This window comes from Maylandia zebra, linkage group LG17, assembly GCF_041146795.1.
Source record: "Maylandia zebra isolate NMK-2024a linkage group LG17, Mzebra_GT3a, whole genome shotgun sequence".
Lineage (NCBI taxonomy): Eukaryota > Metazoa > Chordata > Actinopteri > Cichliformes > Cichlidae > Maylandia > Maylandia zebra.
The window spans coordinates 28,751,250-28,775,565 of NC_135183.1; the positions used below are offsets into that span (position 1 = coordinate 28,751,250).

The 24,316-nt window shown below is 41.2% G+C and overlaps 3 protein-coding genes across 6 annotated transcripts in view; 2 read left to right on the forward strand and 1 right to left on the reverse strand.

The window, feature by feature from the left end:
- The window catches only part of atp2b1a (ATPase plasma membrane Ca2+ transporting 1a), a 143,263-nt gene extending 139,286 nt beyond the window's left edge, over positions 1 to 3,977 (forward strand). For 3 of the 4 annotated variants that reach the window (XM_076876193.1, XM_004548264.5, XM_004548265.5), the window contains one exon: positions 740 to 3,977. In XM_076876193.1, coding sequence (XP_076732308.1) covers positions 740 to 1,132 — 393 coding nt within the window. In that variant the 3' untranslated portion in view covers positions 1,133 to 3,977. The remainder of the gene's footprint in view (positions 1 to 739) is intronic. The other variant, XM_076876194.1, reaches the window with a different exon arrangement.
- Positions 3,978 to 6,462: 2,485 nt separating this feature from the next.
- mest (mesoderm specific transcript) lies at positions 6,463 to 11,022 on the forward strand. Its single transcript, XM_004548263.6, has 12 exons — positions 6,463 to 6,757; positions 6,975 to 7,162; positions 7,240 to 7,319; positions 7,425 to 7,502; positions 7,596 to 7,732; positions 7,826 to 7,884; positions 8,900 to 8,940; positions 9,088 to 9,158; positions 9,262 to 9,363; positions 9,440 to 9,516; positions 9,919 to 9,982; positions 10,431 to 11,022. Exons 2-12 carry the CDS (start codon positions 7,009 to 7,011, stop codon positions 10,546 to 10,548), a joined length of 981 nt encoding a protein of 326 aa, XP_004548320.1. The 5' UTR covers positions 6,463 to 6,757; positions 6,975 to 7,008; the 3' UTR covers positions 10,549 to 11,022.
- A 21-nt stretch (positions 11,023 to 11,043) lies between these two features.
- On the reverse strand, positions 11,044 to 22,711 carry copg2 (COPI coat complex subunit gamma 2). Its single transcript, XM_004548262.3, has 24 exons — positions 22,555 to 22,711; positions 21,932 to 21,984; positions 21,728 to 21,808; positions 21,565 to 21,636; positions 21,397 to 21,476; positions 17,945 to 18,020; positions 17,735 to 17,827; positions 17,501 to 17,587; positions 17,201 to 17,358; positions 16,966 to 17,099; positions 16,786 to 16,853; positions 16,410 to 16,598; positions 14,657 to 14,752; positions 14,262 to 14,505; positions 14,012 to 14,087; positions 13,786 to 13,889; positions 13,558 to 13,683; positions 13,394 to 13,462; positions 13,087 to 13,268; positions 12,860 to 12,989; positions 12,681 to 12,778; positions 12,194 to 12,332; positions 11,984 to 12,082; positions 11,044 to 11,401 (listed from the first exon to the last, which is right to left on the reverse strand). Exons 1-24 carry the CDS (start codon positions 22,589 to 22,591, stop codon positions 11,271 to 11,273), a joined length of 2,622 nt encoding a protein of 873 aa, XP_004548319.1. The 5' UTR covers positions 22,592 to 22,711; the 3' UTR covers positions 11,044 to 11,270.
- Between the last annotated feature and the right edge of the window lie 1,605 nt (positions 22,712 to 24,316).

Here is a 24,316-nt window from a genome sequence, read left to right on the forward strand (position 1 = left end):
GTCTTTGGGATTTAAAGCAATATCTCTGGAACGCTTCAAATTGAAATGTCTGCAATACCAATAATAACAGGTCTAAGTTCTGGAGCGGTGAGTTGTATAGCTTACAGCATTGCTGTTTACATGTCACTGTCCCTCCTGGGCTTCTAGAGGGTGAACAACAATCCAAATTGCACTTGGATACAGTACACCACCTGGAAGATTTTCCTATAAACTGTCATTAATCTGCACTTCTGCAGCAATTCACAGTGCTGCTTACATTAAAACCCCCACTTTTCTTGCAGCGTAGAAAGTTGAGACCATTTTTTTTTTATTGGCGATATTAATCTTTAGTGTTCACTTAGATTTTTATTTAGTATACATTTTCATTTTTAGTCTTTGGGTATTTTTATATTCACTGAGAGACAGAAATGAAAGAATATGGGCTGCTCCTGTTTATACATTAAAATACAACTAGAACCGTAGATGATGGTTGGAGACAACTATTCATCACCAGATTAGTATAAAACTTTACTACTAGAAATAACAGCACACCTGCACGTTTCTCTGGGAGTCCGTCCCCCTCCCCCCCTCACAGATTTCTGGTTTTGAAGCACCTAAAAACTCACCTATTCTGGCCCAGTAAAACCTAAATCCGTGGTTTTTATCTGTGGTGTTTTAAAATAGAGCGGCGCACTCTTATCATTACCGAATGTGACTAAATACACCTTTCCTGCTCCCTGTCCCTTCTCCTTCCCTCCAGATCCGAGTGGTGAAGGCATTCCGCAGCTCCATCTCCCTCTATGAGGGGTTGGAGAAGCCAGAGTCGCGATCATCCATCCACAACTTTATGACCCACCCCGAATTTCGGATAGAGGACTCTGAGCCCCATATCCCCCTCATTGATGACACAGACGCGGAAGACGATGCTCCCACCAAGCGCAATTCGGCCAGCCCGCGCAACGCTACCCCCACACCGCCCTCACCCACACCTTCGCCTGCCACCACCGTTGCCCCCACCATGCCAGTCTCTCCTTCCCCGAACCAGAACAATAACGCTGTGGAGAGCAGTAACCACCTCCTCCCCGAGGGCCTCAAGTCAGGAACCCCCTCAGCCCCAGGGAGCCCACTACACAGCCTGGAGACCTCGCTTTGATCTGACCCAGCTCCACACGTCACCACCTCTTTTCTACCCGCCACCAAGGAGCTCAACTCAGACAAATCGAACGGACACTAGGAGCGTCGAGACGAAGGGTTAGACGGAGAGCGGCGTCTTGTGTGAGCTTGGCTTGGGTTGGACTTAAAGAACAGCAAACATTCAGAGGAATGTACAGCTTGGTGTGGATTCTTTGGTCTTCTTTTATTTTTGGTTATTATTATCCCACTGCAACACAAGGACTCTGTCTTCACCCCTCCCTCCTTGGTAACACTTGTTTTTCTCGGTAACAAGGGGTGACTATAAACTAAGATTGAAAGTGACCTGTTTTTATTATTATATTATATTTTAATTGAGAAAGGGAGGTGCTCCTCCTGGCTTGAAGATCGTCTGTAAGAGTTATGAACGAACCTTTAGCTTCTCTTTTATCTGAATGGTGTTGTATATTTATCTCTTTGGCCCTTGCTCATTTTGAAACTTATTTCTGCTCCATCGGCTGTTAATATTTTGAGTTATTTATGTTTTTGGAGGGAAAAAAAGCAGGTCTGTTTACAAAGTTTGTAGATACTTTTTTTCTGTTTGTAGGCAAAGAGCTTCCTGATGTATGATGCAGAAAACTGGGACAGATTAAGAAACGAATGAGAGGATTATTTCAGATACTGCTGTATTTTCAGGAAAAAAAAGGGGTGTTTCTATTGAAACTTAACTATTTTTGCCTGCAAGTTTTATTTGTTATATATTTGTAGATAAATATAGAACCTTCTAGCCAAACCGATAAACACTAAGGCTTGTATAGAAAAAAAGAGGTCCATCTGACGAGGTGTTTTCACAGGAGACGGGACGGGAAAGATAATTAAGGCCTCTAGTCCACTAACATCGCTATAAATATTTAACTTCTTCCATTTCTTCGCTAGTTTTCATGTGCACAAAACCTTCTGGAGTTCTGGATTCTCTTTTTCAGTCATTATGTTGTGTTCAGGAATTTCCACATGTTGAAAGGTTCAGTTATTTAAAGGGAGTTTAGAAAATAATCCCAGGCTCTTATTTATCTTGCCGAAAGCTGGGAGGAGGAAACAAAGTCTTACCTCAGAGTCAGATACAAGGTCCTTTATGAAGCCGCTTAAGCGTAAAGTAGGAGTTCTTCTTTCCGATTTGGAACCATAAAATGAAAATCTCTTCTTTTAGCTGGTATGTTGCACTCACAAGCATAGATTAATTTGACGAAGGCCTTGTGGGTGCGTTAACGCTAAAACATGTTCTGCCAAAAGCACCAAAATGACTTTAATCAACTTTTTTGTTCTCTTTTTTTTTTTTTTTTTTTTTTATGACCGCTGCAGTTCAAACTAGCGCTGTATTATCTACTGAACGAGTGTGTCTATTTCTCAGTAAGACCTTCACATAGGCTAAACGTCAGTGTGCCTTGGCTTCAGTAATAATTTAGACAATCTTGGTCCCATCATTTATCGCCTTTAGGAGACTCCTTATGGGGGGAGAGAAAAAAAAGACCTCCACAGCTAAAAGCAGGACCAAAGTCATCCTCCATCTAACATGTGGGGACAGCAGAGACTGATTTCCTCCCTCTGGATGCTTGATAAATACGGACACTGGTCTTTTTCTTTCTTTTTTTTCCCCTAAATGGTGCATTTTATTTATATTTTTGAATTTTCTCAGCCCCCCTCCCACTCCCCGCCAATGTAGAATACTGACATTTGTTTACTCAGGCATAGAAAAAGTATTTAATTTAAATGAGAGGGGAAAACCCCTTTTTGCTTCAGAGCTTGTGTATTTAGATAGCAAAAACATCTTCATCTTTGGTCAAAAACAAAGTGAACCATTTTTCATATTTCATTCTCTTTACGCTTTAGGTAAATATTAATTTTATTCCTCTGACTATTGTTGGCATTTTAAAAAATTTCAATCCACCAACAACCACCACCCTATTCAGAAGACTCCTTTAAACCATTATTAATAACAAACGTTGCTGCATTTGGTTTGTTTGTAAAACTATTTTTGACACCTGATGTACTGGAAGCGCTAAAGAATTCGACATTTGTGCATTTTTCAAGAATAAAAGCCGAGGCATACACTGGTATCTATCTGCACAGGGTACTTATTTCATAACGTTCCTTTGGGGAAAAAGAATTTTGATACAAATCGTAATAAAATTGTACCTTTGTATTTTTATGGCAATGCTGATGATACCTTTCATCGTACCTAACAAATTTTGGATGATTTGACACCAATCGTGTTCTATGGGGAACGGGGGTTTTGGCCACTAAAATGTTTTGGGATTTTTTTATTTTTTTATTTTTTTTGTTCTGGAAGATTCATCTCAGGGTGCAAATGATGTGAAAGAGAACAGGCCTCTCTTTAGTTTGCATTTTAGAACACGCTTAAATGTTTGGGATGGTGCTTGCCAACCACACACAAGGGATAAACTCGGGCAGCGGGCTGCAGATTTTTCCTGCAGCCGTCTGGCCGGCTTCACCTGAAGGGCCGCGGACAGGGAAGTGGAAGGTGGAAATGTAAAGTCATAAATGGTTTGTTTTCCTTGTTTTACAGACGACAAAATAGCAGCTAGGATTGAGAGTGAGAAATTGGAAAAAAGCGAGAGGAATCCATGTGAGGAGTTTGTTCTGTAGCTTCTTCCTGTAATGGGAATGAATGTTTTTTTTCCATCTGTTTTATGGATTATTATTTTTTTATCTTTTAACATTTGGAAATAAAAGTACTTCATGTCTGTTTTATCTTGAGCATTTTAAATGGATATCGTGATTGGATTTACATTTGAAACTTGTCGAGTAATGTGTATGGTTTTTAAAAATAAAAAATGTATTTAGCCTAACTGCAGGGCCATGTTTGTCATTTATCATGCAGTGTTTCACCGTTTTGCAGTTCTCAAATGTGGACTGCGCTGTATTGAAAATCATCATCCCTACAGGATGGAAGGAAAACACTTTGTAGAAGGTCTGGTTTTCATCTACTTGATTTTCCTCATAATAAGACTGTATTTTTTATTCCTGCACCATTGCCAAATGTCAGAGTGGCCAATACTGGCAATAAACACACTCTGCGCCTCACCAGTTATGTCTTCCTAGTACTGACTGGGACCACCTTTTTTCCTCTAGAGCTGCCTAAATACTTAACTGCAGGAAATTTCCTCTGAGATTTCCTCCATAATGACATAACAGCATCTCAAAGTTGCTCCACATCAATGACTCCAATCTCCTCTTCCAGCACATCCCAAAGGTGCTCTGCTACACTGAGATGTGGTGATTGTTGAGGCCATGTCAGTACAGTGTACTCATTTTCATGTTCAAGAAACCAGTTTGAGATTATTTTAAGCTTTGTGACATGGTGTGTTATCCTGTTCCAATCAGCCATCGGAAGATGGGAACATTGTGGTCATAAAGGGATAGACATGCCCGGCAACACTACTCAGGTAAGGTGTTTAAGGTGCCCTTAAATGATGCTCAGTTGATACTAAAGAGGCGAGGAGTTTGCCAATAAAACGTCCACTGCAGCATTACGTCACAACCACCACAAGCCTGAACTGGAAAGGCAGGGTGGATCCATGCTTTCATGTTTATGCCAAAATCATTCAAAGCTTTTCCGGTGTGGTCATCTGCTGCTGTAGCCCATCTACTTCAAGGTTCAACATGTTGGGCATTCAGAGATGCTCTTCTGCATACTTTGGTTTAACAAGTAATTATTTGACTTGCTGTTGCCTTCCTATCAGCTAGTGAATTGCCACTCACTGGATATTTTCTCTTTTTCACATCAATCTGTAAATCCTACAAGGTTGTTTTAATGAGCAACTGAACATCTGTACCTAACAAAGTGACCATTGAATGCTTTGCCTTGGCCACCATTGTCTTAATAAATAAATTCCGTTGCTTTGTTTTGTTTTTGGACAGATTTTCAGACTACAAGTGTTCATAATTGAAAAGTCACTCTGGCTTAACTTGGTAAGAGCTGTGTGGCTTATTTTGAGTGTTTTCTTCAAATAACTGTTGTGTTTGTGGACAATGACAATAACGGGCTGTGATGAGTGGAATTTTCGCAACAGTTGGAGACTATATTATTTAAATTAGTTGCGGTAATCGAGTCCTGTTTGACAGTCGGTTTGTTTATCTGGCAAATTCAGAGATGAAGTGTATTGTGAGTAATGTGAGCAGTGTACAATGGCAGCTTTGTGAAAAAATGTTTGGAGATAGCTCTCTCTGCTCCAACAATGCCAGGCCTGACCTTTCTTTGCTGAAGTAAAGAACTAAAGACTATGGTTTAGTTGTGTGTGTGTATATATATATATATAGATATATATATATATAGATAGATAGATAGATAGATATATAGAGATAGATAGATAGATAGATATAGATATATATATCTCCAGGGACTGCAAATGAGCTAATAGTTAAATCTGCTACAGTGCATCTTTGCTGTTAGGAGAGAAAACACGGTCCTCTGAAATTAAAATATAAAAATATGGGTGCCCGAAGAGGTTTTTGTCTTCCCCTCTCCTTTAAAAAACTACTTTTACTTTTGCCAATGAATGACTGACTGATAGAATGATTGTAAATCTATACTGATTTTTAGGAGATGCGTTTCTCTTAAAAAAGGTTTAAAAGATGTACCAAAGGGACCCTTTCATGCATATATCCACATCCAGTACACAGAACATGACATGCACTTAAAAAATGTTTGACATACATACATTTTATATGTAAAATATTATATTAAAATACACAATATGCTGAAGCAAATATTTCAATATGATAAAAACATAAAGAAGAAGAAGTAGTGAAAAATAAAATTATTAAGAGATTAAAATACCTAAATATGTCAAAATAAAACGTTTTTTATTTAAAAATTAAATAAAAACAACAACAATGATAATGGTAAATGGTCTGTATTTGTATAGCGCTTTACTTGGTCCTAAGGACCCCAAAGCGCTTTACACTGCACACAATCATCCACCCATTCACACACACATTCACACACTGGTGATGGCAAGCTACAGCGTAGCCACAGCCACCCTGGGGCGCACTGACAGAGGCGAGGCTGCCGGACACTGGCTGCAGGACACTCATTATTATTATGGAACTGACTAAATCCTCAATATAATAATAAAATAATTTTACTTTATTTTATATATAAAATCAATGTAAAAGACAAAAAGAAAACAGTCTTGCTGGATCAAATTTCACATTTTTAAGATGTTTTCCAGTCAATGAATGTAGTCAGAAACGATAAAATGCTGTTGCACATCCAGACCGGCAGGTGGCACTGTGCTTCTCTCCTGCAGTCAGCCCATCGAAGATCGTGTATAATAACGGCTAAGATGATGATGGCTTACTTAAGTGTTGACTGACAATAACCACAACCAACTAAGCTACTCGCTTCAGTCTCTTTCCTCGTGTACGTAGCGGCAGAGTGAGACCTCAGTGAATTTATTTTAATCTTTGAAAAGTGTCGCCTTATTCCGCTCGGCAGGAAATTCCTCCGCAGTAATGGATCCCAAACACGGGGCGAAGGTCTGCTGAAGACGGGTCACAGTGTTTATGAGAGTACAGCAACCTGCAGCAGCGTCGGTCTCGTAGAAGTAAACCGGTCTGGTGGAAGGTTGGAGTTGTAATGACTTATCGATCATTTATAGATAACTGACAGCGGGTTTGTCTCCTTTAATGAGTTGCACAGTGATAAATTACTGTTGCAGTGCAGGCAGCAGGAAGACATGGCCTTTCCTCCCCCCCTTGCATCTGCGACAACTTGTGCATCGATGCGAATCTTGCAGGTTTCTTATCTAACGTGTTGTCGCTCATGCGTCCATCTCTCACAGGCAGGAATGCGACTCCCTCACGGCTGAGTTCAAGATGAGAGAGTGGTGGATTCATGTGGGTTTGATCTGCATCCCTTTGGTGGCCGTGTACCTGCACATCCCGCCCCCTCAGCTGTCCACTGCGCTGCAGAAGTGGCACAGTGCTGGGAAGGTCTTCCACTTCAGAGGCTGGAAAATCTTCTACAGAGGTAACACGTCAGTCTTAGTGCTACCATAACATGCCAGTCAAGCACAAATATGTCTTTGATCTGTGGTCTCTTCTCAGACTCTCTCGGTGCTTTGGGGAGCTCAGATGTCATCATCCTACTCCATGGCTTCCCCACTTCCAGCTATGACTGGAGCAAGGTGCCCATCTCTCTGCACATGCCCAGTGGATAAACAAATGGAGAACTGTAAGGGTGTGTTTGGGACCCCCACCTATCCTTTCTTTTTCCCCCTCCTCTCATACAGATCTGGGATCCGCTCACACAACGATTCCATCGTGTGATTGCGCTGGACTTCCTCGGTTTTGGCTTCAGTGATAAACCGGTGGGTGAAAGCTAGATACAGAAAATCCATCATTATACATCGACTGATTAAAACGTGTCTAACATGTGTTTTTACTGTGCTGTAATGTACCAGCGGCCCCATAAGTACTCCATCTTCGAGCAGGCCAGTGTGGTTGAAGCCCTGGTGGCCCACTTGGGTCTGAGCAACCAGCGAGTGAATCTGGTGTCCCACGACTATGGAGACACCGTGGCCCTGGAGCTGCTGTACAGGTTGGTGGTGTTTTCATGCAGGCTGCCAAAACAGTGTAAACTGATAAACTGCTAACCTGCTGTGGTTTTTCCTCTGTCCTTCTTCCAAACTAGGAGTGACCAAAATCGCACAGGTCATCTGACTTTAAACAGCTTGTGTCTTTCCAATGGAGGTACAGTGCGCTCTGTTATCCTTGGCTTTAGTATAAACAGAAGCTGCAGCTCAGATTTTCTGTTTGTTTTACATTTAAACTGAATATGTTAAGCTTTTTACAAAATCTATCCATTCAATGCTCTTTGTTTTTCTGAAGTCGGGTCGTGGTGGCAGCAGACTCCTGAACCATACTTTCCAGTTACTTCTGGAGGATTTCGAGGTGTTCCCAGACCAGATGACATATATAATCTCTCTAATCTTCTAGATTTACCCCGGGTGTCCTCACAGTTGTCTGTGCCTGGAAAACCTCCAAAGGGAGGTTGCCAGGAGGCATCCATACCAGATGCCCAAACCACCTCAGCGGGCTCATTTTGCCACGCAAGAGCAGCGGCTCTACTCCAAGATCCGTCTGGGTATCTGAGCTCCTCAAACTGTCTGCAGGAGGAAACTAAGCTATTTGTATTCACGACCTTACTCTTTTGGTCATTACTCAGCCTTGGACCATCAGAGATAGACGGTCCAACACCCACAAGGACATGGACACGGCCCTCACTTTGGTTATACAAGGACCTGATGGCCCGTAGCAGTGGGCTCAGAACCCCTTACTGCTGCAGTACACCACACAGATGCCCACAGAGAACCTGGTCCTTACATAATTGACACTGGTGTCTTGTTTTGGTCCCTTTTTCATTGGTGACAGGAGCCTGGTTGTTGCAGTGGCCACAAATCCTCTGCAGGGAGCTTTTAGGTAGACCAGCCGAGTTGTTCTCCCTTGGTTTCCATATCTGTGCATTTCAGCCTTCAATCTGCGTCTTCCAGTCTTGGGCAGCATTTATGAGGGGAGCTTCCACCCTTACAGATTGTTTTGCTAGACACTGTCTTGGGTGGTTACGAGGGCAGACGAAAGCGAGAGCTGCCAGATTGATCGCCAGTTGATGTAGCTCCTGATATTTGAGCGTTAATAATGCACGTCATTCCAGATGTTGTTCCGACGTGAAAGTCACAAGCGCTGCTGACACTTTTCTTCCTGACAGGATTGTTCCCAGAAACGCACCACCCACGGCTGCTGCAGATGGTGAGTCACGATTGTTTGCTTCATCCTGCTTTTTCCAGCCCATGTTACTAAATAAGCTGAGGAGGATGGAGTGAAATTTAAGGGGAGCTGTTTGAGTGGTAAACTTATCCTAGAGACATTTCTGTCCTTGTTTCTGTCCTCCAAAAGCTTCTGAAGGACTCGAGTTTTCTGGCTCCGATTCTGACGCGCCTCACTAACTTTGTGATCTTTCAAAAAGGGTAAGAGAGCCTGAGCCCTTTAGCACCAGAGTTAAAGCTGGAGCCCTGCATTAGGACATTACATAATTGGATAATGGACTTTGATTCGTTTCCTCACCGGCAGGATAGGAGAGGTGTTCGGCCCATACACGCAGCCCACGGACGCTGAGTTTTGGGACATGTGGACGGGGTTACGCTACAATGATGGCAACTTAGTTTTGGACAGGTGCGTGTGCCTGTTTGGTCTTTTGGCCTTTGTAACCTGCTCGCTCGCTTCTAACTTTGCCGCTCTGTCTCCGCAGTATTCTGCAATACATCAACCAGAGACTGAAACACAGAGAGCGCTGGGTGGGAGTGCTCACTTCCACGTATGTCCCACGTAAGTTCACTGTTGCGTCACATATCCCAATGTGTGTGTGTGTGTGTGTGTGTGTGTGTGTGTGTGTGTGTGTGTGTGTGTGTGTGTGTGTGTGTGTGTGTGTGTGTGTGTGTGTGTGTTAATAAATCAGAGGGCAGCTTTTGTATGGGCCAAACAATTTCTTACGGTGTCAGCAGCCTCAGGCAGAGAGCTGCTGATGCTAAGCTGCTTAGTCCATCTGTGATTGGAAGCTCAGTGCGTGTGTGTGGCATAGAGCTCATGAGAAATGCAACATCTTGGGAGAAATAATTCCAGTATATGCCTTTTAATTTAATCCCACTCGTCCTGTACCGCTCCTCCATTTCTCAGTGTTCCTCTTTCCATTTTTTTCCCCTCGCTCACCGTCTTCCTTGTGTGTTTCAGTGCACATGATCTACGGACCCCTGGACCCCGTCAACCCCCACCCCCAGTTCATCCGTCTTTACCAGTGAGTGCTCCTTCATCTGTTTCTTTAACCCCCACACCCGACAATCCAGATTATCCATAATGCCCCGAGTTTCCAAACTGCTTTGACAGATAAAAAGCAGAGCACCTAGCAGGTGATCCATCTGGGAATGTCATTTACCTCAGTGCACCTTGCAGTTGGGGCTGCGAAAGTTTGCAGGACATTATGTTAAAGAAGGAAGAAAACCATGTGCTGGTGACATTTAGGCAGCACAGCAGATTAGGGAGTAGCTTCGGTTGCCTTGAAGGCTGAGGCTGAGAATGGCTCTATTAATGTTTTAGTTTCTCACCCAAAAGTTAGAAAAATGTGCTAGATTTATTCCCTCATCAGAGCTGAGGATCAGTCACAAATGACTAGCTTTAAAGCTCTGTCTTTGTGTCCTTTGTGGCATGTTTTATTGAAACAGTCCATGTTTTTTCCATTTCCTCAGGAAGCTGGTCCAGAAGTCAACAGTCACAATTTTGGACGAGCACATCAGTCACTACCCTCAGCTGGAAGATCCCACTGGCTTCTTAAATGCATATTTCAATTTTATTCACTCTTTCTGAAAGGAAACCAAATGCAACTGATTGTAGAACTATCGGATTATGTGTCGTACCAAATTGAAAGACGCACACGTGGTGCAACGAGCGATCGTGATGATTGTACCCAGATGAAATGCTGCATCGGCCTTGTGATTTAAGCAAAGCTAATTTACCAGCACCAATCCCTGAAATGTTCATTACTACCATGGAAAATGGGAAATGCAGGCTAAAAATGATTGTATTTAAATAGGTGGAGGTGACTGAGGGAGCACGGTGATGTCAAGTAATTTGAACTGGTGTTGGGGTGTGTCATCATTGAGTTTATTTGCGGGACCCTCTTGATTCCTTCCAGTTTGTGTTGTCTGTCCTGCTATCAGCTGTGATGAATTTTTATATAATTTTCTATATTTCTCTCGATGTCAGCAAGTAAATGTCAATTTTTCTTCAAATAAAACTAGTTTTCTAAAAAAAAAAAAAATTTTCTTGATTTCCAACTGGAATAAATTAAGCAGCCAGAACTTGGACAGTCATGATTTATTGTAGTTTTGACAGATAACAAAACATGAGGACCAGCAGAAAATATAAAGAAACAGCGAGAGAACACTTTTTAGTTTATACACTAGAAGTAATAAAACATTCATGAAATAGAATTTCAGATCTGTGAAGAACTAAGTGACGTTTCAGGTGGTTGAACAGGGATGAAAGGTCTTCTAGTCGCGTTGGCACAAAGCTGTATGACGACCATTTTAACCCACCGAAGCCAAGATGACATCGACGACGTTCTCGTCTCCGCTACGAACCGTCACCTGCATGGTGACGCCGTCGGCCAGCGCGAGCCGAGCCCGAACCAGCACGTCGTGACCGCCGCGAAACACACCTTAGAGTGAGAGTGGGAAAGTTTTTACTCACAACATATACACATATTTACAGTATTTCTGTGAAGGTTCTCAGTCATCCAGGTCATCGTAGTCAAAGGAGCTTGGAAAGAAAAGCGTCTGGACTTCTTTAGGTTGCTTGAAGATGTTTCACCTCTCATCCGAGAAGCTTCTTCAGTTCTAAGGGTCAAATGGTGGAGAGTCCCAGATTTAAACCCAGTGGGAGTTTCCCCCCACAGAGGGACAAAAGGACCCCCTGATGATCCTCTAATCGCCTGAGCCAAGGTGTGAAAGCGGGTGTGGGTCCCAATCAGCCAGGGTTTCGGGTGAGCTCATTGTGAAACCTGGCCCCCACCCTATATGTGATTTCCTGAGATCGGATGGCCCAGGATGTGAGTGGGTGTTAAGGCGTCTAGGAAGGGATCTCAAAACTGGATTATAGATGAAGAAGCTGAAGAAGCTTCTCGGATGAGAGGTGAAACGTCTTCAAGCAACTCAAAGAAATTTACAGTATTAATATTTTATAGATCAAGTTGAAGTTAAACTTGCATACAGTTATCAATATCCTGATATCAGACACTCACCAGCAAGGAAGAGGACGTGTGAGTTCTTATTTTCAGGAACTTTGTCGGAGCGCTCACATGGCTGCATTCCCAGGAAGTTGATAATGTTACCCACCGCCTCTGCACACAAAAACACAAAAAAGTTTCACGACAGTGGTTTAGGTCAGTTTATCCTATACATGCTAACTAAATAAAGGTTATATTACAAAATTAACTTCTAATTGTCCGTACCATCCAGAGTTCGTACAGATGCCAGGGCAAAAGTTTCTTCCTTCTCAAATTCGTCTCCTACTTCTTCCCACGCTGCTCCGAAATTTGGTTTCAGAACCTTCTGGATGTGGTCTGCAACCGTTACCTCTAGATCCTCCAACTAAAGAAAGTCGCCCAAAACAAAGGAAGAGGTTTAGTTTGATGCTAAAACATGTTAACCGCCAACGCTACCCGTCCGCCTCCTCGTACACACCTATGGTATCAATTTCAAAACCCTCGTTCACGATTTTCAGAAAACCTGACCCCTTACCTTCACCTTGAGATCGAGGTCACTGAGATTTAAACTTGTCCAAGATTTTTAGTAGATACACCTGTGGTATCGATTTGAAGCTGCCTCATTTTTGCGTTAATGCATTCACACGTCAGGCAGCAGGATAATAAAAATACTCCTGCCTTTTTACAGCTGAAGGGCAAATATAAATAAAGTCACACATTTTCTATTACATACCACATATTCATCATCATAACCGTCATCGTCAGGCTCTCCTGTGTTGGGGTCGCAGTCCCTCACCAGGTACTTCATAGTACAGCTGAACGTACAAGACACTGCGAACAGACAGGAAGCATAAATCACCCAAACTTGGCATTTAAGCAGCTTAAACACTGGTGATGTCTGAATGTTCGTACCAGCTGTGGGGTCGTCATCGGGAAGCCGGATCAAAGTGTAACAAGAACCAGGCTGACTGTATGGGAGGCTTGGGGCAGGGACACAGTGTACGACCTCATAGGCCTCCGAGGGCTCCATCTGCACCACCACCTAGAAGAAAGAATCAAACATATTCACACGTTTCATATGCTGATATGTTTAAAAATATTATTAAACTTCAGGTAGTTGTGAAACAAAACTGCGGTACCTTCTGCAGCAGCTGGTCGTTTAGAGTGTTCGTGCAGTCGAACTGGAACACCATGTGTCCGGCGAACGTGTGTTTGATGCAGCGCACCACGTATTCAGTCTCAGCCTCCGTCAGCTGCACCGGCTCCGAAGACTTGAACAGCGGGCCGAGACCCTGGAATTCTGGGATGGCCGCAAGTTGTTCTGGCAATGATGTGAACAAAAACAGATGTAAGACGAAGCAGGGATTTTATCAGCTACATCGAAATGACCACAAAGGTGAACGCACATCTCCGATCATCGCAAAACAACAGATGCTGTTCATTTACCCTGATAAATGTCCTGGCGTGATGGGGCCAGCTTTTCTGGAAGCTTGCTTGTAGCGACTGGGGCGATTTCTGAGCGGACAAATAAAATTGTTCTTAAAGATCTGATTCCTGAACGTGACAGTTTCTCGGTTACTAAAAAAATAAACAAATCCCTGTGGTCGTACCCGTTTTCTGCTCTGTGATTGGAGCAGTGGCCAGAGGGACTGTCTTCATATCAAAAGGTTTCTCTGAGGGCTCCAAGGTGTACTGGTGGAGGGACTTCTCCAAACCAGGAATGGAAACAGAAAGTCCTGAAACACACATACAAGGAGACTCAGCACATCACCTGCTGAGTGCTTGACAAACAAACTGCCTTGACGGCTCTTTTATTTTGAAAACCAACTGCAATTTACCATTAAAGATGTAGGCAGCATTCAGAGCCTTCTGCTTCTGCTGGAGCACGTTCATGTAGAAAGTAGCTCTGTCGCGCACCTCATCATCACTGTCCATCATACACCTGTGCAAACAGAGCTGTGTTAAAAATTATACCGCACTGACACACAAAGAGTTTATCCACTGTGTACTTTCAAAAGTGCACACACGCGCACACACATACACTCAAACAAAACCAATGAATACCTCTGCAAAAGAACCAGGACACTTGGCAGCAGATCATCATTCTGAGCTCCAAATTTAGCCAAAGCGCTGACAGCAGCTAAAAGTGGAGCATGACACAAACAAATGTTTTATCTCGTTAGTAAATAGCCTAAAAAAAAAATTGGAAGAAAATTAACTAAAGCTGCCAAAATAAGAAGTATCAGCCTCTGCCTATGGATGTTACAGATTTAAGGTCAAACTTCTGGGGTGCATGCTCTCCTACTCGTCTCACCTGCACGGACAGCCTCGCTCTCCAGCACCACTCGGTTGAAAATAAAGCGAATGTACTTGGAGGGCTGCGGGGTGCGTGGACCCTCTTTACCCATCAGGTGCAGGATCTTTGTGGCAAGCACAGTGTGCTCGCAGTCCTCGATAAACTCGCACAGATGGGCCAAGCCCGTCTCTTTGCTCTCAGGGTTCTCCTCGATGATGCTGATGATGCAGTCCACGATGGCCCGCTTGTACTCAAATCCACCCTGCAGGGAGAGAAGAGGTTTACAAAAAAATATTATTACAGTGACTCATTGTAGTATGCAGATTCTATATCTGTTATAAAAAAAACAAACACACAAGAAAACTCAAAAAGTCAAATGCCCAATGTAGACAATACACTTTTATATGACTTACATCATCTCTGAGCATGTTGGACAAGAAGTTCATCATGACGCTGTGCTTCCTGGGATACTTCTGGCAGAGAGCACTGATGGCCTGCACCACAACCACCTGAAATAAAAACACACATTTAGGACATCAGAAATCAGAACAAAGGTAATGGGATTTGTTTTTAAGTAGGAGCAAAGCACTAAAACTCATTTCAAAAATTGATATTTTTTCTCCCAAAAGAAGCTAATATCCAGTTGTAATACCACAATGACACTTTTCATCTACAACCTGCATGTTTTCATGGCTGGTTTCCATAATATTGCGATTTTTTGTGTGGCAATATTATATCGATACAGGGACACCAAATATCGATGTGTTATTTTAGAAAACGCAAACGCAAATTCAGTACTATAAAATCAACTGCTTATTTACTCCACCTGATGGTGCTGTTCAGGTTTTTTCTAGTGACCTTCAGCGTAGAGGAAGAAGTTGATAAAGACAGCGATATTGGAAAAAGAAATCAACAAAGCACAGCGAAAATTTAACCCAAAGGTATGAGCTTATTTTGGATTTCCTAACCAGGACAGGACAAAGGGCACTGATGGCATTTAACCCTTTAAGACCTACCATAGAACCAAGTCCGCCAGAGCTTATATTATATGTTTACATGTTGCAGAGCCATTTCAAGTTGCTATACATCAATACAACCATTACAGCCTAAATTTTAATAATATGCATGCATTAAGTGCATAGTAATGACATAAATTGCAAAAAGTGCAATAAACTACAAAAAAATTGAAAATCGTTTTTGTTTTTTTAACATATATTTCTAATTAGAGAAATTTAAGAGGCTTATCCCTCAAAACTGTAAATACAAAAAAGTTGCACAAAATAGTTTCCCACCACACAAAATTTATTTTGAGTGTCTTCATAGTTTTATTTTTGAAATGCACCAATTTCTATACACTGCAGGAAAAACAAAAATAAATATTATAGTGCAAATTTGCAAAAAAGCAGCATATGCATCAAAATAAACTATTTCCAGCAGTGCAATTTGAGTCCTAAGCATCCCAGAAACGACACAGAAAGTCATAAAGTCAAACATAACTTTTAAAAACACCAGTACAGGCTCATGAGGCCTTGATGGTAAAAAACTACATTTCCGCGAAAATGACGTCACTTCCGGTTTCGGGCAGGTCATGGCGGACATGCGACAGTTCGTGCTGATGGACGTAGGAAGTGTTACAAACAGCTGATCGGATCGGCAAAGCGTGTTTCTGGAATATTATGGTTTTGTTGCTGCAAGTGCTTTTTATGCAGTTTTTGCAAAGCTTTATGTGGAAGGAAACTGTGACTTAGGACAAGCTGATGGCATAAGGATGTAAGTACAACTCCTCCGGCTTCATATGCAAAATAAATTATTGCGTTAGCTCATGTGGTTGCAGTGCTACCAGGATTTAAAAATAGCTACGCAAAACGGAGCGTGCCCACTCTGACCGGTTTTAAAGGGTTAAAAGCACCAGACAGCAATAACATTTTCTGGAACTGCTACAAACACGAGGGGTCGTCTCATCTGCCACCATCCTGCGACAACATTAGCAAGGAATGGCAAAGCTAGCAGAAACAATATATCCCAATATAACTTATATATACTCAGCATATTGCAGTTGTTTAAAATTGCAATAATATTGTATAGTGATTAAGCCATTGAGAAAATATTGTAGAACTTTGTGCCTGAGAATATTTATGTGCATTATTTAAAACAAAAGCGCCTGACCTTGAACTCATCTGAGATCTCTGAGACAAAAGAGGAGATCTGCTTCATGAGCCGATCCACGCTGCTCTCACTGCCAGTCTTCAGAAGAGTGGTGATGGCTAGCGTGGCAATGCTGCGGTTAGAATCGGTGATCAGGTTCTCAAGGTCCAGGTTGCACGCAGTCACGGCTGATGGATGCTTCATGGCCACCTAGTGGACACAAAGGAAATATTATATTAATGTAGTTATACTACATCCAGAGTTATGTTTTTAATTGTAATAGGTTATTTTTATGTTGCTGTGATTAAACAACTCATGGCTGTTTATGCATCAGTGTTTGGTACTTAAACCTTAAAAAACAAGCCATATTTTGCAGGAAGGGAGTGTGCAGCTGTACCTTATTGAGGGTCCTGACAGCAGCGTATCTTAATGCAGCTTTAGGAGAGCTGCAGAAGAGCTGCAACACTGCAGGAAGACATACATTTAAAATGAGATTGATGCAGTAAGACAAAAATTGCTCATTTACAATATAAACTTTTTAGCACATTTATGAATAATATGTGAGTAAACTAGTAACCTGACACAGCAGGGGCCAGCTCCCTGGCAGTGCAGTTGGGCATATGGACAATAGCAGAAGCAGCCTCATACACCACCATCTCATTCTTGTTCCTCAGGCAGCTCTCGATGAAGTCAAACAAGGGGCTGTCATGACTGTAAATACGAGGATAAAACCCATGTCAACATGACATCAAGACTGAAATTTAGTATGCCCACATATCTTTTGTGTATCAAACTGCTGCTGGTCTACTCACCCTCCCTCTGTCTCGTCCAGCAGTTTACTTGCAATCCGGATGAGCATGCAGTAGGCAAAGGGAGACTTAAGACCAGACTTGGTGAACTTGTTGAGCATCTTGGTCACAGCGAGGCGGTCATTCTTCCTGAGGTGATACAACAGGCCAAGGGCGTGGTACTAGAGAACAGGACACAAATAAGCAGCCACTTTAAACTAATTTCTATTCAGGAATAATATTCACTATTCTCAATATTAACCAAATGAAGCAAACCGCACAAGAAAACATTAATTCTGTAGTTTTTCTTCTGTTCCTACCCACCTGAACCATGATGTTGTCACTGGAAGCAGCCTCCTGGGCTTCATTCACCCAGCGCTTCACCACATCATAGCTCATCTTCACCATGTGCTGAAGAATTGAAGTGGAAAGAACATTATAGTCCACCATGAAGGAAGTGAATAAACTTTTAATTGTGTAGAAATGTCAGAAAAATCTCAAAAGAGATTTTTTCTGAGAATAACACTGAAAGAAAAAAAAAATGAGCCCAATTCATACCAGCGAGGAGACCAAAGCTGAACTGGACACACTGGGAACCTTGTCAACAATAGCCTGCTTCATGTATCTCTCAATAGCCTGCAGCATGGTCGTCTGTGGGAAAGACCGAAAAATTAAAAGATGCTTCAGTTTCTTACCTTAAAAACATGACATTAATAAGAAAAGACAAAAGCAATTTCCTCTTCTGAACAGAAATTAAGCAGCACTCACATCTGTAATCCTGCAGAGAGCTCTAATGGCAGGTCCTCTGTATACATCCTCCTTCCCAGTCATGTCTTTGGTCAAGCTATAAAATACCAGGCAAGAAATAAATAAAGACACTAGAATGCCAAAAGAAAAAGCACACTATTGCAAAAATCATAATTTTCTTTGCAAACAACTTTAAGATATTGTTCTCATCAGACTTTATACCATCAAATATTCCATTTTGCTAGTAATAATGGTTAAGAGGTGCACTGCTAGTACAACTATAAAACTGGTGTGCAAATACTTTTTGCTTATTTTTACTCTTCTGTTTTATTTGAGAAATAAGAAATCAGTATGTACATAAATGTATACATAAAAGCTAGGGGTGCAACGATACACAAAATTCACGGTTCGGTTCGATACTTTGGTGTCACGGTTCGATATTTTTTCGATACAAAAAAAATGTTCATGCCTTCTTAATTTGTTATTTATTAAAATTATAAATATATATTTTAACTCAAAAATACAGTTTTTAAATTTAACCCTAACCCTTGTGCGTGTTTCTTATTTTGACAGCGAATGCGCACCTGCGGACCACTTATGTGCAGCCCTGGTTATTTAGCTCGTCATATTGCAGCCACAGAAATTCTTTTGTCCATGAAACCATAAAGCTGCACTTTCTTTTTGCCTTATAGTCTGATTCGTCATAACTTCTCCGTTTTGTGGTAAGCTTTTCTTTGGCTGTCACTTCTTCACCCTGACCTGTCTTATTTGGCTCAGCAGAACTAAAATATATATCTGTCTGTGAAGGTTCTCAGTCATCCAGGTCATCATAGTCAAATATAAATCCTGCTGCTTTTACACACGCACTCACATAAGCTCAGCGATTCTCTGCGCGATCAACCTCTCACATGTTTAAGCTTGCTGCGGGAGATTTCACTTGTCATTAGGGCTGCTCGATTATGGCAAAAATGATAATCACGATTATTTTCACTGAAATTGAGATCACGATTATTTGACGATATTTATTTCGTCCGCCAGAGCTTTTTTTTAAATTTTTTTTTTTACATGCTGTAGTGCCATTTGTGGGAGCATTTCACGTTGCTATACATCAATACAACTGTTATAGCCCATATTTTAAAAATGTGTATGTATTAAGTCCATAGTAACTACATTAATTGCAAAAAAGTGCAATAAACTACAAAAAAAATTGAAAATCGTTTTTGTTTTGTTTTTTTACATATATTTCTACTTGGAGAAATTTAAGAGGTTTATCCCTCAAAGCTTTAAATACAAAAAAGTTGCAAAAAATAGTTTACAACAACAGGAAATTTATTTTGAGTGTCTTCATAGTTTTTTTTTTGGAGATACAGCAATTTTTATATACTGCAGGAAAAACAAAAAAACAATCCTATGATGCAAATTTGCAAAGAATGTGCATGTGCATCAAAATAAACTATTTCCAGCAGTGCAATTCGAGTTCTAAGGCCTACAAGTAAAAAACTACATTTTCCGCGAAAATGACGTCACTTGCGATAGTTCGCGTTGACGTCTTTTTCAATGTGGGAAGTGTTAAGAACAGCTGACCGGATCAGCAAAGCTGTTTCTGGAATATTATGTTTTTGTTCCTGCAAGCGCTTTTTATGCAATTTTTGCAAAGCTATATGTGGAAGGAAACCGTGACCTAGGACAAGCTGATGGCATAAGATGTAAGTACAACTCCTCCGATTTCATATGGAAAAAAAATTATTGTGCTAGCTTAGCGTTCAGGTTCTACAGGGATTTAAAAATAGTTATACAAAACGAGGATGCTGCTCTGACCGGCTTTAAAGGTTTAACAATAACAATGTATTGAATAATGACTTTAAAAAATAATATAAAATAGTGTGCAAATATTGATAACAGTGCAAATGTTTGCAATATAAGAAATAAATGAAAAATGTGAACTTTGCAGTGTTGCTCTGTGGTGCAGCTACGACACCATAGCAAAGTTTACACACTGTGTCTACTTGATCCACGTCTGACTCCGCGAACCCATAATGTTTCCACACCACTGAAGTTTTTTTTCTTTACCTCTCTTTTCAACCAACGGCAGTCCACTCCTCTCCAAATAACTTCTGCTTAGCTTTCCGAGCTTCCCTCGGGTCCTCTTAATTGTTGTGACGCGTGTTCGAAATGCAGAGCAGTGCGCTTGATTTGCCACACGGAGCAGCGCGAGAGTAAAGCATGAGGGAGGGGCTAATAATCGGCTCAGTCATTTTTAATGATCGTTGAAAGCCCAGATCGTAATCGTGATTAAAATTCGATTAATTGAGCAGCCCTACTTGTCATGTTTGCATAGTAAGCTAACGATTAATAAGACGATGTCAGAGGAATTGGTGCGCAAATTATCATCACTCACAGATCAGTGCTGTCGCTCTCTATACACAGTTCGCACGATTGCAAAGTGAAAGCAAAAAAACAAGCGCAAATTCAAACGCGATTTCAATATGTCACATATTGACAGTGGCTCACCGATGCCAATGACATAATTACCCAGCTACATTTCTGAAAGAATGCAAAAGCATTGACACATATTTTTTCTTCCTACAATAGCCCGACGGGCAGGGAAGAGATAGATTTTGGTAGCCCGACTGAAAAAATCGCTAGCCCCAGGACGTCGGGCTAGCGATATTGCAAGCCCTGTATCTGATTGAGGAATCACTCATCTTTGGAAAAGAGTTTATTACAGAGAAATGTCTCTTTCCAAAATAAAAGCTATACTATCCGCTTCTTCTGGGCTATATTCTCAGCAGCATAAGGAGAATCATGTGCTAACAGCTGTCTAAATGACTCGGCTAAAGTTAGTAGCATGCTTGTTGTTTTTGTCTTTGCACTAGGATGATGTCGGCATAAATGGGCAGTCATATTCGTTGTGTTCCCACTAGTGCTTTCAGGTTAATCTCGTTGAAATGACCTTAACGCCACAACACGGCAAATCTCCGTTAACGAGCTACCGCCGATCGCCCCGTGCGTGGGGCTAGACGGCCAACACGTTAACGAGCTAACTGCGCTAACACACTAGTTCACACCAATGTAATTGAGCATTGCATGGCACATCCAACATACTGTTTTACTTTAGTCCATGACTCGCTTACCTTCAGGGTCATACGTCACATGAAAACCAAAATAATTCCAAACACCACATCTGAATGAGGGTGGGGGAGGTGCCCTGCGCTCTTCCTCCTGACTATGCTGTCTGTGTTGAGCGCTCAGTGGATCTGCGCTCGACAGTGCAGCCTAGGCGGAGTAGTCAAACGCAGATTCACTGAGCGCTCAACACAGACAGCATCGTCAGAAGGAAAGTTGATAAAATAAATTACAAATGTTGTATTGTTCGATACATATGCGTACCGAACCGAAAGCACTGTATCGAACGGTTCAATATCGATACGAATATCGTTGCACCCCTAATAAAAGCCATTTAATGAACAAACCTGCTAGTGACGATGATGACATCCTCAGAGATGTTGGCCATCTCTTTGATAGTTAGATAGCACATCCTCCTCAAAGTTTGCTAGAAGAGAAATAGCATAAACCTGAATTAATTAAAAAGAAATGCTTAGCCAGTTAATTAGAGATCAAATGAATAGGGGACCTCTTACATCATTGGACTGAAAGAGCCTGGTCATTGCAAAGAAAGCCTCAGTGGCCTCTGTGGTCCCAAAATGCTCCCCCTGTGTGAACAAAGATATGAGAATGAGAGAAGATGGTGTCATGAACTCAAAGCCATACAGACAGCATAGTTTGTCTACCTTTTTTTTTTACCTGGTTGAGGAGATAGATAATCTTGGTGAGAATGTGGAGGCATCTTCTTGGATTAATGGGAGTCTCATTGAAGATGCGAGCCTATAAACAAAAAACACACTTTTTATTTCAGTACACTGAATATTGTTTTCTTTGGTCCGTTTTTTTTCTTTGTTTATTGTGAGCGAGGAACACGTTTTCAACAGCACTGATCTTAGGCTTTACCTCCTGCAAGACCGCACTCTTCTCCAGGTGCTGGAAAGGGTTTGAGCCACTTCCTAATGAGTTGAAATAGTTGTGTTAGAAAAATAATCCATTAAAACTTTACTGAACCTTATTCAAAGCAAACACATATATGAAGGGGTAGAGAAGAAATGGGCAATGAGAAACCAATAAGATAGAATCAATCCTGCTTTATATTAATTTGATCTTCTTATTAGCGTATGTTAGCTTGTGGATATCTGCAAATATCCAAACAGTCTTCCTTAACGTCAACAGAAACTGGTACAACTTCCACTCATATAAATTGGACTTGGGAGAGAAATGACAACATCCAGCTGACGATGCTAATACGGTCGGCTAACGCTGAACTACAGAAAACCGATGTTTTAGTAGCTGTGGATTTAAATGCAACGTCAACTCAGTTTTTGACACTCTCTTTAAACCATTATCTTAATCATACGTTTGTTTGCAAACCACATTTATCGCTCAAGGTAGCTGACAGGTAGCGTAGGTTTACCTAGCTAGTGAGCTAACAGGCTAGCACCGCTTTAGCTTCCACAACATAAAGTCCAATCAAGACTATTCAACGGTAACAACCGTTTAAAATTACAATTCTGCAGTCTTACCAGACTCCTCGTCTTTCTTATCAAATTTTTTAATCATTTTGAAAGCGCGAAGCTGACAGATGAGGCCAAAAGCAGCTCTCAATCTCGCAACAGATGAGAAGCTACTTCCACGTAGCCGAAGTGAAAACTGACGTCCGGTGGCAACGTCCACGTCGACGGAAGACACGTCAGAATATTTCCGCGTAAGGAGCGGCAGGGGGCGCTTCTGACACATCCTGACGGTTACTCGAATTAAAAAGTCCCACGAAAACAACAATCCATGCATAATAATCCTTGTCCCAACCAAATTGCATTTAATGTATAATAATAAAAATAAGGTATAAACAAGTAAATCCAATTTTTGTTTTGATTTTGTTAACACATTTGTCTCTTGTCTCTTAAGTGATTATAAACCAATTTATTAAACATCACCGTTAAAAAACAGTAATTATTCACTGCAGGCTTTGTGCCATGACATTTGTGGAAAACCTATTTAGCTGACACAACTTGTAGACCAAAGGCCCTTTTTCAGTCCTTTTTCACATTTTGTATTTCCACAGTCTTTTCTAAGTAGATTGAGTGAGTTACTCTAACCAATGCAACCCTATAGCTATATTACCTAAAAAAAAGAAATTCATTTCAAAATTGCCGTCCCCTATTTACACAACTACATCTACCATGAACTTTCACAAGGGTTTGATCTCCTGCCTTCATAATAGTTTGATTATTATATAAATAGTGTATTTGGGCAAAGATTTGAAAAATAAATATAATACTAATATTACAAAAAAACCCAACAAAAATAAATAGATTTATTTAAAAAATTGACTATTGAAACGTCAGGCAAAGTAGTTTTCAAAAGTTGCTTGAATTGATATATATTAAGTATGAAGGTGACTAATTTATTTAACAGTATTTTTAGCTACTAGAGTATTGGTAACAGGGCTGAACCAGCTACAGCACAGAACAACTAAAATATGTCATGAAAAGTTTACCTTTGTTGCCTGAACTGAATAAACACAGCAAACACAAGCTCCTTGAAGATCAATCTCAAGCTAAGCAGCTACAAACAGCATATATCATAATCAGAATGTGACGATGAGGTGCTACTTCTGCGGGTATCTCAAGTGTCACAGTATAAAAAAAAACAACAACAAAAAAGTCATTAACGTGGTAAACCAAATTCTAATTTTAGTATGAAGTAGTCAAGAATTTAGAAGAAGGTGCTGAGGTACATCACAGTAGTCATATTTGATTTAGGAGGGTAATTGCACTTGGATAAAAAGGTGTTTTTTAATGTGTTTGTCCTTGTTTTAATTTACAGGTATGTCTACCAGAGGGCAACAGGTCAAAGAGCAAGTTTCCAGGGTGAGAACTGTTTTTTTTTACTGATTTTTCAGGTTCTTGGGTGGTATCTTACGTTTTCTATGCACGGTCAGTTATATTTTGTGCTGTTTATTAGCATCTGGACAGCCGTTATAACTGCTGCAGAGCATCATGCATACCACACTGTTCCACAGTACACCAGGATGCTTCTATAGTGATAGCGATAGAAGGTCACCACCACTTTCTAATCTATACAGTTCTTCTTCAGCGAGCTCGGGAAATGAAGGCACCACTGACCCTCCTTAACTGTAGTGTTGACAGACCAATAGGGGTCGCCACGGCAGATCATGTACCTTTCCTTCTCATTTGTTCACCTTTACTACATCTTCTTCTCTGCGGTCTCCGTGGCATCACTACTTGTACGCTTTGCATCTTCACTGTCACACCTGTCTCCTTC